Source organism: Octopus bimaculoides, chromosome 4 (genome assembly GCF_046866305.1).
Source record: "Octopus bimaculoides isolate indiv1 chromosome 4, ASM4686630v1, whole genome shotgun sequence".
Taxonomy (NCBI): Eukaryota; Metazoa; Mollusca; class Cephalopoda; order Octopoda; family Octopodidae; genus Octopus; species Octopus bimaculoides.
In genome coordinates this window covers 103,629,896-103,643,864 of record NC_142931.1, presented here as the reverse complement: position 1 = coordinate 103,643,864, position 13,969 = coordinate 103,629,896, and the positions used below count along the sequence as shown (strand labels likewise).

The 13,969-nt window shown below is 33.7% G+C and overlaps 1 protein-coding gene across 1 annotated transcript in view; it reads right to left on the bottom strand.

Moving 5' to 3' along the window:
• LOC106883775 (ectopic P granules protein 5 homolog) overlaps window positions 1-13,969 on the bottom strand; it is a 131,602-nt gene that overhangs the window by 63,977 nt on the left and 53,656 nt on the right. Inside the window, exons 4-12 of the mRNA XM_014934904.3 lie at window positions 13,293-13,453; window positions 9,760-9,836; window positions 8,510-8,655; window positions 7,255-7,457; window positions 6,776-6,875; window positions 5,444-5,564; window positions 3,248-3,404; window positions 2,416-2,559; window positions 59-213 (exon numbers count right to left, since the gene is read on the bottom strand). Of these exons, the coding sequence (XP_014790390.1) occupies window positions 59-213; window positions 2,416-2,559; window positions 3,248-3,404; window positions 5,444-5,564; window positions 6,776-6,875; window positions 7,255-7,457; window positions 8,510-8,655; window positions 9,760-9,836; window positions 13,293-13,453 (1,264 nt within the window). The remainder of the gene's footprint in view (window positions 1-58; window positions 214-2,415; window positions 2,560-3,247; window positions 3,405-5,443; window positions 5,565-6,775; window positions 6,876-7,254; window positions 7,458-8,509; window positions 8,656-9,759; window positions 9,837-13,292; window positions 13,454-13,969) is intronic.

Genomic DNA, 13,969 nt, shown 5'->3' with positions numbered 1-13,969 from the left:
TATAAAATTTTTTTTTAAATAAATAAAAAATTATGTAAGAAAATCATAAGATTGAAACCTTTTAATTCTGCTTTACATTGTTCAACGGAAGGTAAGTTGTCAGGAAGTACAGATTGATTCTGTCCCATGTGCAACATCCACATGAGTTTCCATGTAGTTTCAAGGGAAACACTGGCATAAGGCATATCTGTCATATATTGCCAAGACCCCATCCTGAAAGATAAAACAAAATATATCAGGCCATTTAATAAAAATCAAAATCAAAATAATTCATAGTTTGATTCAAAAAGTACCACAATTACAAAACAATATCAATTGAGACTTAACTTTTCTACTAAGGTCATGTATACCAAATAATGATTAAAGTGAATTCTTTTTATAAAGCAAAAGGCCAACTTTTGAAACATTCCCATAACTATATACAAGGAATAAGTGATCTACAAAGTCTCAAACAAAAATGATCTTTTGGAATTGGTTTACATGAAATGATGACTTGGAAATAGATTGTTACCAATAAAAAAATATCTATGAAGAGATAAAAGAACTCAATTATAACACAAAATTTTTAATGAGGCCAGAAACTTTGAAAAGAGTTATAACATTGCTAAAGAATCTAATATGCTTTATATAAAGGGAACTTATGTATAAACATCAAAAAAATATCCACAGTAATTAAGAACTCAAGTAATTACTCAAATATGTTATAACATTGAAGGATATGCAGGTGGAAAAAATTTGCATGTATCTATAAAATTAGGTTAAAATGATCTTTTAGAGCAGCATATTTAGAATACAAAGCAGAAAAGCATAAATTTCACAAATAGTTCATAATTTATGCTCAACAGCTGTTTCATTACCAATAAACATTACTGACTGCATGATTAAAGAATTAAGATAAATAATTAATTTTAAATAGTATATATTAATTTAAAGTTATGTTTATCCCAAATTGTTATGAGTTCTGCTAATCAGAAACCATTAATACTAAAGTAATCTAAATTTGTTAGTGTGTTCCACCTACAAATACTGACAAGTCCATACTTGTTTCAAATTTTGGCACAAGACCAGCACTTTGGGGGCAAGGGAGTAAGTCAACTGCATTGACCCCAGTACTCAACTGATACTTATTTTATCAACACTGAAAGATTGATAGGCATAGTGGACCTCAGTGGAATTTGGACCCAGAACATAAAGACAGATGAAATTCCACTAAGCATTTTGCCCCACATGCTAACATTTCTGCCAACTCACCACCTTAACTGGCAAGTCAATATTGCAGTGTTATTTATTGCAGGAATCTACAAACATTTGCTGCTTCTAACCTATTCAATGATTTCTAACAATTAAAAATATAAAAATGTATGGCTATGTAGTTAAGAAGCTTGTTTTATTACCATCTGGCTTCAGGTTTAGTCTCATTGCATGGCACCTTAAGCGTTTTCTATTACAGCCCCAAGCCAACCAATGCTTTGTGAGTGAATTTGGTAGATGGAAACTGTGTAGAATCCCTCATGTGTGTGTGTGTGTTTTGATTATGAATATATGTTTCTTCCTACCACTGCTTGACAACCAGTGTTGGTTTGTTTATGTCCTGGTGACTTAACAGTTTATCAAGAGACTGATAAATAAGTACTGGGGTTAATTTTTATTTTACTAAAACCTTCAGTGAAGTGCCCCAGAATGGCCATAATCCAATGATTGAAACAAGTAAAAGATAAAAGATAAATTATGTCAGGATGTCACTTCATCTGTAATAACAACACATGGAAATGTCCGAGCGAGGTCGTTGCCAGTGCCGCTGGACTGGCTCTTGTGCGAGTGGCACATAAAATACACCATTTTGAGCGTGGCCGTTGCCAGTACCGCCTGACTGGCCCTCGTACAGGTGGCACGTAAAAGCACCTACTACACTCTTGGAGTGGTTGGCGTTAGGAAGAGTATCCAGCTGTAGAAACTCTGCCAGATCAGATTGGAGCCTGGTGCAGCCTTCTGGCTTGCCAGTCCTCAGTCAAATCGTCCAACCCATGCTAGCATGGAAAGTGGACGTTAAACGATGATGATGTATTTTTACCCTAAACTAAAACAATTGAGAGAGGAGGGCCATAACAAAGAATTATCTAACAGAAATTGAACCCTTTAGCATTCAGATTACTTTCTCAAATGTAATACTTCTTTATTCACATTATTTTGCATCAATCAGGCATTATCTTGTAGCTTAGAGATTCTGATGATGTAAATGTATATTTTTAGGTGTGCGAAGCTGGATTTGGTCAGATTGAATAAAAAACATGTAGAATACTTGGGTCAGTTATGGCTGGTTCAAATGCTAAAGGGTTAAAGGAAAATAGTCTTATATATGATTGATTAAAGATGCTCCAGCCTTAGATATAATGGCAAACAAACCAAACAGCTTACCTTTCAGCATTAAGAATACAATGGACAGCACGTAAAAATAGCTGGTCAAACTCAACTTGTAATCGTTCAAGCATTGCTGGTGGTAAACGTTGGTTGCATTGGCGGAAACTTAACCAGTGATCTGATGTGTATAACATTATTTGCCTGTAAAATATAATAAAATAAAGATACTGCAATGTTTTAAAACGAAATTAACAGCAGTTATAGTTGTCTGCAGGTGAAATCATTAAATTAAAAAAGAACACGAAAATTAAGTAAAAAAAAATTTTAGTTTTTTTTTTAAATTAGTGTATTTACTAAGAGGATTCTTGATCAACATTAGATAAGATGGCCCAAATGAGAATAGCTACCAACAAAATATATCATATTTGAGGCCAATATGCAAATCCATATACCTGATTCTCTTACTAAATAATCAATGACACAATAATCTTTCCTAATATAGGTACAAGGCTTGAAATTTTGTGAGAGAACGCTAGTCAATTACATCAACCCAGTGTTTGACTGGTACCATTTTATTGATCCCAAATGGATGGAAAGCGAAGTTGACTTTGGCAGAATTTGAAGTCAACTTTGGCAGAAAGGTACTATAAGGATCTAGAGATTTTTTTTTTTTAAATTGTAAGCAGCTTTGCATAATCCTAACATAAGGGGAAAATTTGGAACAGATGAAGAAGTATCATTCAAATTACAAAAGCAATGATTCTTGTCAGATCTAGACCATTAGAGAAGTCATTTATGACACTGCCAATAAAACAACAATCAGAAACAAGAAACTGTTTAGTGAAGGCAAGAATTACCAAAAAATATAAACTAAAAAGAAGAGACTTACGTGATCATACGTCCAATTCTTTTATTCAGCTGTCGGTATCGAGAGAGAGAAAATGTCTTCAAGCCACAACTAAGAATATCGATGAGGCATGTAAAGAATGCAAAGGTTTTCATCATTATTGATTCAGAAGTCACATTTACATCATAATGCCATGAACCTGAAAGTAAAAAAAAGCAAAATTTTTTTTATTTTAATGGCAGCACCAAACTAAAAATTATTTGATTTGATTTGGTTGTCAAGACCAGCTTTGAAGGATTTGATGAGAGATATTGGTATTAAAAGCATGAGGCTGCATTTAAAGGGTTATGATAGTATTGAGGTTTGTATTATCTGCAACAGAACATATTGAAGAAAAACAGTATAACAGCAAAACTGATGTGGTAGAAATTGAGCAGATAAAAAAACACATTTTCATTTCCATAATAAAACTCTTCATACCAAAAGAAGTAAACCTCTTCTAATGGTATCAGTAGGTGAGAAAATCATTTTTCAAAACTTAGAAGAGCACCAGATATTGAAAAACATACAATGAAGAATTATGCATATTATATTTGTGACTGTTTTATAAGAGCTGCTGGTAATCATCATCACCATTTAAAATCTGTTTTCCATGCTGGCATGAATTTGACAGTTTGATAGGATCCAATAAATTGAAAGATTGTATTCTTCATCATCATCGTCATTAATGTCTGCTTTCCATGCTGGTATGGGTTGAATGGTTTGACTGAGAACTGACAAGCTAGGAGGCTGCACCAGGTTCCAATCGGATTTGGCAAGGTTTCTACAGCTAGATGCTCTTCCTAATGCCAACCACTCCGAGAGTGTAGTGGGTGCTTTTTACGTGCCACTGGCACAGGAGCCAGTCAACCAGCACTAGCATCAGCCACATTCAAATGGTGCTTTTTACATGTCACTGGCACGGGTGCCAGTCAGGCAGCACAGGTATCAGCGAAGCTCAAATGGTGCTTTTTACATACCAGTCAGATGGCACTGGCATCAGCCATGCTCAAATGGTGCATTTTACGTGTCACCGACACATGCTCCAATATCTGTTTTGACATAGCCTTTGTGACTGAATGTCATTCTTAATGCTAACCGCTTTATAGTGTATAGAGTGAATACAGAGTGCTTTCTTTTTATGCGTAAAAAACACAAGTGAGGTCCCCTCATGACTTGTAGAATTAAATGTCTTACAGTGGCCTCCATAAATGAAGAGTAGAGGAAAGAGAGAGTGGGGTTTTTTTTCTATTTGGCTGCCACTTTTCAGTTTCTTCAATTTTTGCTCCACCTGATTTCATATTTGGTGTATTGGTGTAGTTTTGTAAAGTAATCACTGACATGAAATTCATTTTTGTCATAAATCAATAAATAAAGAGTTAATAGCTTTTAGAGTTTGCAAATTTGGGGTAATATTAGCCAATCAAAAGGCACAGGCATATAGGTGCCTGTTTCCATAGAAACAAGCCAAGTTGTTACCAAGCTGCTTACTCACACTGTCATTTTTCACTTATTAAATGGTGGTTATGAGAATTGCTAAAAATAATAGCTAAACAGGCCTTAAATCACACACCAAAATTTTTTTTTGTTTATTTTTTTTTTTTTTTTTTTACATAATCTTATGAATTCCTATGTGTAGAATACAAATTCACAAAAATTTTCTGAAAATTCCAAAAAATAAAAAAAGTCATGTGGGGTTATATGAAGTGTGTAAAGCAGAATTCTACCAATATTTCATTTGTCTACAGTTGACAATGTGCTGTCACGCACAAAATGACAGCTTCCAAATCCTGTTTTAAATTATCGAATTTTAAACCACTGTAACTTTTTTTGAAAGTTTTCTGGGAAAAGTGAATTAGCCCCTGAGACTCAGCATGGAAAATTACATCAATACACCAAATTTTAAAATTTTCACTAAACTTTAAAATTTCCACAGGTGCAGCCAAACAGAAAAGATCCAGAGAATGTAATGATTTTAGGCAAGATAATGGAAAGAGTGAAATATAAAAGAAACAAATTTATAGTTGTTAGAGGGTAGTAACAAAGAGAGTAACAGAAGAGACACAATTTGACTAGAGAGTATGGAAGGAACAGAATAAAGTATCAGGAGTTAGTGAGAAAGATAGGAAAGATGGTAAGGATGATGAAGTGGGTTGTGTAGAGGGTAGGGCAAACATTGAAAAGAATAAATACACTCACTATCTTGGTTTAGAGTCATCATAAGAACATGTTGAAACAATTCATTGAGTGCCACTTGTCCTAACATATTAACAACATCATTTTCCCGTAGATATTGCCAAGCATTTTTAGGGTCTTCATTCTGAAGAAAAAAATTATTAATAAAAATGGTCATGATCATGATTTTGAATATAGGCACAAGAACAAACAGAGTAAAAAAAGAGTTTATCAACATCAGAAGAATGGCAATCAAATTTGATCATAAATACAAAGCATGGAATGAGATAACTAAATAAAGGTATTACAATACTTCCTTCTACAGAAAGATGAAAAGGCAAAACTAACATTTTAACTTCCATAATAACAGAAGTGTCTGACTTTGATATTCCAGTACTTTGGAAGAATAAAAATCAACATCAACAGGGTTGTAATTTCAAATGTATTGCAAATAAATACTGCATCTTAAGGCAGGAAATAGTTGGATTATATAAGGTCAAGTATATGACTGGGTTTTTTTTTAAGGCAGAATACAGTTGGTTATAGAGAGCCAAGTATATGAATGGTATTATTCTAGGGCAGGATGCACTTAATTATATATGATTATATATGGCCAAGTATATATTACTGCTATTACTTCAGGATAGAATATACTTTATCATATAGATTCAAGTACATGACTGGTATTATTTTATCAACCTCTGAAAGGATTATAAGGAAATTGGCATCAGGATTTGAACTCAAAATATAAATGAGTATAACAAAATACTTGCAAAGCAATACCAATTCTTCCATCAGCAACTAAATAATGATGAGGAGGTAAGAGGAATGATTAAAAATTGATTAAAGGGGCAGCAGTAGAAGGAGCTTATCAAAATACAGATGATGATAGATCGAAATTTTAGCATGAATTAGATTAAACAGAAATTCTTACAAGAAATGTTATATATCTTTGTTTTCTTAATAAACTTCATATAATTTCAAGTGTTACCAAAGACAAGTCAGCTTTAGAAAACACTTTCTGTTCCCAGCTATATCTCACCATTATCATCATCATTTAATGCCCATTTTCCGAGATAGCATGGGTTGGATGGTTTGATATCTGTTTTGGCATGGTTTCTACACCTAGATACCGTTCCTAGCACCAACCATTTTACAGAGTGTACTAGGTGCTTTTATGCAGTACTGACACAGGTGTTCTAGAATGTGAACTGGCAATATTACATAAATTCTGCACCTTTCAGCTAGCATCAAATGAAACTTGTCCACCCACTGCACATCTATTTTAGATGTGTACACCTATGAAATCAAGTCACAATAAAACATATTAAAGTAGAACTATTTCAAATGTATTACTTCTTCGCCATCAGAATCGACCATAATCCAGGCACCATCATTGCTTTCTGTTCTTTCTTTAAGATTGGTATTCAAATGTTGTAAGAACTGTTCACGACCCCTGCAGATCAAATGTTAAAAAGATGTATTAGAAAGTCAAATAAGTAAAAACAAATGAAATGAAATAAACCTAAGTTAATCACAGAAGACATATATGTATTAATGTATGGATTAGATGAAAGATACTGAGGTTATAAACTTAATATTAGTTATTGATTTTGACTTTAATCATTAATAATAACAATAAAACTTAGTCATTAATATTGAAATAATATGTAAGCATAAATATTGAAATAATAAATTATCTAATCATTAATGCTTGTAAAAATACGTAATCATTAATGTTGACATAATAGTTACATAATCATTAATACTGAAATAATCACTACATGATCATTAATGTTAATAATAATGCATTATCATTAACATTGTAAACTTACTTGATTGGTTGAAGAATTGTAGCCAAAACAGTAACCATGTGATCTAGACTTGGACTGACAAATGTTGTCTCATCAGTGTTCGCTAACAGTGGAATTTGTATGTACTGGGCTGCCCAAGATCCCACACCAGCTGGACATCGGAGGATATGATTTAATAGAAACAAATGATCCTCAAAGGAGGCTACTCTCAGCAACACAGATACCTACAAGTAGAAAAATGAAATAACTTTTAAACACCTGTGATTCATTTTGTTATCATTATATCAATCAGAGGTACATTGTCCCATAAAAAATACTGGGCCTACATTTCAAATGAATAACTAAGAATTAATTCCCAGTCTTTCAAAATCCAAATTTTATTTTTCTTAACACAGGAAAACTTCTCTGCATTCAGAGGGCACAGCTCCTGTACTGTGGATATGTAATTACAACAGTTCAACAAAGAACTACAAGACAGATTCTTCAAGCTGAGCCAACCAGAAAGAGACCAAGGGGTAGATGAAAATGAGATGGTTGAATAATATCCAGAGTTTAAGTTTGTCATGCTTAAGAATCCATCCAGAAGGTCTAATGATGGAGGAGGTGCCTGAGGACCCTACCCCAATAACCCTTTCAGGAATAGTAGATAGAGATGGATGAATCTAAATATTATTTTTCTTAACATTGGAAAACTCAGTTGTCAGTTTAGTACAAAATTGTTCAATGTAAAATGTCAAGTTTTAAATCATTACCTTTCACTGATAATATTTAAGTTATCAACTTCACTTTAAATGCTATTAAACTACCAACAAAGAATAATTACTACAGAAAAATTAATGAAATCTTATCTAATGTATCTAAACTAAAAAAAAAATTAGGATACACAATTTCTGGAATATACATGGTATAACAGAAATAACATGATTTTTATGTTCACCTTTAATGAATGCATTATTTTAATCATCATTTTCTAGTTTTATTTAAAATTAAAATTCATTTAATATGGCAATTAATTTGATTGAGTAATTAATCTTTTTGATATCAAGCTATCTGAGATTGCCACTAGTTCTCTGATATAAATTTTTCCAAGTCATCTCAAAACCTTCAAACACAAGATTAATCATGACAAAGTTATTTTAAGTAAATCCTTAATTAATTTCACAATTAATTGAAACAAAGGTGGTGTGTTTCAACAGAAATACGGTAACAGAATGGTTAAAGACACTGTTGTTTAAAGAAACAGAAAGATGTGAATTATTGATGAAAATTATCTCACTAGTCTTTCTGTCCATATTCGCAAGTTTTCTACAAAGTTATGGTCATCAATTGGTCGTCTGTGCATAGAAAACAAGATTGAGATGCAGTCCTTCAGTCTCTGAATCTGGTGAAGAACAGTCATGCTCTGCTTTGCTTGAACTCGAACTAAAAAGAGAATTTGTCATCATATAGATAAGAGAAATCACAAATACAATATTTCCCAATAATATTTGAACCATTTTTTAAAATCAAGATCTATTTAGTATGATTTTCTCACATTATTAACTCTAAACATTCAGAAGAACCCTAAGAAATAATTACATATTCAACTGAACCATTTTTAAGACAACCAGCAAAGTGAAACATTTCTGAAAAATATTCGTTTTGAAACTGTGCTTTCCATGTTTAGGGTTCAGTTTTTTTATAAAAAATAGTATTTATTACATTTCAAAATACAAACATTGTAACAATTGTTTATAAACTGATTGATTACATGGAGATTTAATAGCTACAAGACTAAAGTTTGGGTTTCTTATCAGATCATCATCATTTAACGTCCATTGTCCATGCTGGCATGGGTTGGTTTGACTGGGCTGGCACACTAGAAAGCTGCACCAGACTCCAGTCTGATTTGGTATGGTTTTCTATGGCTGGATGCCCTTCCTAACTCCAACCACTCTGAGAATATAATGGATGCTTTTATGTGCCACTGGCACAGGTGCCAATTTGTGTGATACTGGTATCTGCCACAACTGCAATTTTGCTTGGCTTGATGGGTCTTCTTCTCAAGCATGACATAATGCCAAAGATCTCAGTCATTGTCTCCATGAGGCCAAACGTTTGAAGGGAACTCAGCCACTTTGCTTCCATGAGGCCCAACGCTCATACATATAAATCTCACGGCAGCTATTGCTTTGTTCCTATAGACTACAAACTTTATCTGCCTTCATTTATTTAAAGATAACAAATATTCACTTGTCACAGTTGAGTATTAAGGCATCCAACAGTACAAATATCTACTTTAATCATTTGTACACAGATAACCAAATTTACGAATACCATCTCATGCTAGCATAGAAAATATATAATATATAATACACAATACTATAAATTAGAGTTGTATTAAAATTTGAAAATTTAATTTAATTTAATAAACAAATATTTAATATATATTTGCAATGTAAGTAATCCAACAATTCCAAATTTTGCAAATCCATTTGAAGAATATCTTAACATGATGAAATGACAACACATTTATGATTCACTCACTTGGGCCATCAGCTCGAATCTTTTGAAGAATGGGTAGGCTTTTGAATAAATTATGGATGTAAGATTCTACTTGAAGCCTGAAATTATACGATATGATAAAAGAAAAATATATTGATTTGAAACCCACTTGATACATTAATCAACAATGCAATTTTAATAGCACACATACACACATAGATGTGTATTTGTGTGTGTGCATATATAAAATATGAGTGTGTACATATATATATATGTAGCTTACCGATAAAGCACGTTCACTTACACAGTGTTCATTGTGTATTTGGTTAATGAGAGAGATGGAAGATATGAGAATTTTAAATATCCCACCTGTGAGGAATCGATGCTTGATGAGTCAAAACAATTGTAGTGATTAACAAAAAATCTCGTATCTTCCTTATCTCTCATTAACCAAATCTACATCTATTTATCTATTTATATATATATATATATATATATATATATATATGGTTCAAATGTACAGAAAAATAAGACAGGTGTATTAGTTTGATGGTCGGGAAAACAAGTGTATTAGTTTGATGCTCGGGAAAATGGAGACATCTTTGATGTTTTGAGCCTATGCTCTTGAACAGAAAAGGAGGGGAGGATAAACATGGAGAGAGAATAAAAAAACAGAGAGAGCAAAAGAAATATTGAGATTAACTATTCTACATGTTGAAATATATATAAACACTGAGTTCACCTAACTCAGTGATTTTAAACAGCCTGAGTTAGGTCAAGGCCATTTTCACAAATAATTGAAGGCTAAAATTGCAGGAGTTGGCACAATAATATGAAAGTAACAGCATTCAATCTTCAGAAGAGAAGAGCTTAGTAAAAAAGCCAAACCTTTAATTTCAGTTCACATACCTATCTTCACCTATACAGACTCTGTACCTTTTAGGTAATGACCAAAAGAGTACAATCATGGCTACAAATGGTTGAAAAGGTGTTCGTTCCTCCAAAGAATCTATATAGGATGCATAGCTCAGAGACCAGGATGTCTCACCAGGCTGAGCTGCTAATTCTTTGTATTGAGATATCACAGCTCCAGTACTATGGACATGTGATTAGAATGTCACAAGAAAGAATTGCAAGATGGATTCTTTAAGCTGAGCCAACCGGCGGGAGACCTAAGTGTAGACCAAAAATGAGATGGTTGAATAATATCCATAGTCTCAGTTGGTCATGCTTAGGAATCCAGCTGGAAAATCTAATGACAAATGCTTTCGATAAGGCAGATATGCCGGAGAACTCTATTCCTACAACTCTTCTAGGAATCCAGGTATAACAGGCGGAGAAGATGGAAGGGGATATATATATATATATATATATATATATATATATATATATATATATATATATATATATATATACAGGGTGCAAATTGTCACCATTTTATACTTTTAATTTCACGCATGCACATTGTTTGTTTTGGATTTTGTTGACTACAATGTAGTTGGGTCAGTTGGGCACTGTCTGTGAGAAAAACAGCACCATGACGTAATTCATTCTGCCAGAAATTTGGAAACGACATGCTGTACTGCTTGGCATTCACGCTGGAAGCTCCAATACGAACAGATGGTGAACACACAGAACAACCGTTGGCATGCCATGTACCCAAAACATGTACTGAGAGTGATCAAAATCAAACATCCAGTCATTATCGTATTTGGAGTGATCATTAGTGATGGCAACATTATGCCTCCATTCATCTTCCCACATGGCCTCACACTCAACACGGAGGCCTACATCAAGTGCCTGGAGGAGGTAATGCTGCCCTAGGTCAAGAGGGTGGCTGTTGGACAACCCTATGTCTGGCAACACAGGACTCTACACCATGTCACACAAGCAGGAGAACCCAATCATGGCTGTCAGACAATTTCTGTCACCACATCACCCCTAACATCTAGCCATCTAACTTTCCAGACTGCAACCCCCTTGATTATTATGTGTGGGTTGTAGTTGAATGAGAGACCAACAAAACTCCTTGTAACACCAAAGATGATCTGAAGGCAAGGATTATGGCAGTATTCACCAACTTAACCATGGAGACCATCTAGAAAAGTTGCAGGAGTTTCTGAAGTATTCTGGAAACCATGGTTGAAGCCAATGGCAATTTTATTGGATAAATTTACTCTTTAGTATTTCAAGATATTTTTTAATGTAATTTTGGTAAATATATCTGTTACAATGAGATGTAATTGTTATTTTCATTTTTGAATAATTTAGACAACAATATATTCACCACAACCTGTATATACATATATATATATATATATATATATATACACACACACACACACATTAGGTCATCCCATAAATAATGGGATGAAGTTGTGAAGGCTAGCTAAGTCAGAGAAGACAAAGAACTATACTAACTGCTAACATGCAGTGTTACAGAAGACTCCTGCACCCATGGTAAAATGCACCCTAACACAAGAGCAGTGTTTAAAAGGCATTAATATATCATCTATATTTTACTTGTCTGTCACTGGACTGCAGCCATGCTGGGCCACAGCCTTGAGAGGTTTTAGTCAAACAAATAGACCCCTGTAGTTATTCTATTGATCTCTTTTTGCTTAACTGTAAAGTGACAGGGACATGAAGAAACCATCACCAGTTGTTAAGTGGTGGGAGGGGACAAACACAGACATACATATATACAATAGGCTTCTTTCAGTTTCCATCTACCAAATCCACTCACAAAGTTTTGGTCGGCCCAGGACTATAGTAAAAGACACTTGCCCAAGGTGTCATGCAGTGGGACTGATTCTACCTATAGAACTATATGGTTGGGAAGCAAACTTCTTACCAGGCAGACATGCTTGCATGCATACGCATACACACACACACAAACATTATCATCATCTAACATCTGTTTTCCATGCTGGCATGGGTTGAAATACTATGTGTATATTTGCTCTCTATCATGTCTATCTTACCACCCCATCACCCTACATCTTCCCCTTCCATGACTCCCATCACTGTCCCTTTCCCTTACAGCTTCTGCACATATTTGAAGTGACCTTGTGACTTGCAAGACAAAGAAAGGTTCCCACCACCATCTTGTCAGAGAGGCAGGATATATATCCCACAGAGACAATAGCCATATCTTTCTATCTATCTATCTATTTATCTATCTATCTATCTCCCACACTCAATCCCTCCCTCCCTGTCTGTCTGTCTGTGTAGGGAGCACAGTAGTAATGTAGTCAAACTTCTCCAAGACTTATTCAGTATGAATACCTCTTAAGATAAATTTGTTTCTCCAGTCTGCCTCTCTGAAAAAATATGCACAATTCATACTTTATGGTTGAGAGTCAAAGTAAACAGCCATCAATATACATATATAACTGGTGCATACACCATCTTCAGAATATCAGTAAGGAATAAAAGACATGAAACTGAAGAAATTATATAATCCTCATCAAATAATACTTTATAAATTAAAGCATATTTTTAATGCTTTTTCATTTTGAAAACAATAAGGAAACACATCTAAAACATAAATTAATACATTAAATTATTCTCACCTTGATAATTGGGCAGAATATGCTTGTAAGGAAAGTTCATCTTCTATGGAATTTCGCACAGACTGTAAAGTTTTGCCTATTTTCTCAAAGAGGCTATGCTCCATTTCAGATTTCTCATATAAATGGCGAACAACACATCTTGAATTATCTTTGCAGTAGCCCTGGAAATAAAAATCAAAAGACAAAATTAGATTAACACTGAAGCATGAATATGGCTTATATTATATGAAACTCATATAGATCCTATATTCTATATGATTGATATTAACCCTTTTGATACTAAACTGCCTGAAACCACCTCTACTTCTATGATACAAATTTCATGTTTAAAATTATCTAAATTAAAAAGTTTCCAATAATATTTCATTAATTTAGGTTTCAAACGCCATTTTAATAATGGCAAGGTTGTATTATTACCTTTTTCATTATTTTCAAAAACTGAAACAATGGCAGAGTATTTTAAAAGAAATGTAGTAACAAAACAGTTACGTATGAGTTATAGAAATGGAATTGTGTAATAGGGGTAGGGATTATAAATGACATAATTAACATTTCTCCCTTCTTTAAAAAAATCTTAGATTATATTTACATAGAGAAAGCAGCTGTCTGGCTTCCGTGCCGGTGGCACGTGAAAAGACATTCAAACGAGATCGTTGCCAGTGCCGCTGGACTGGCTC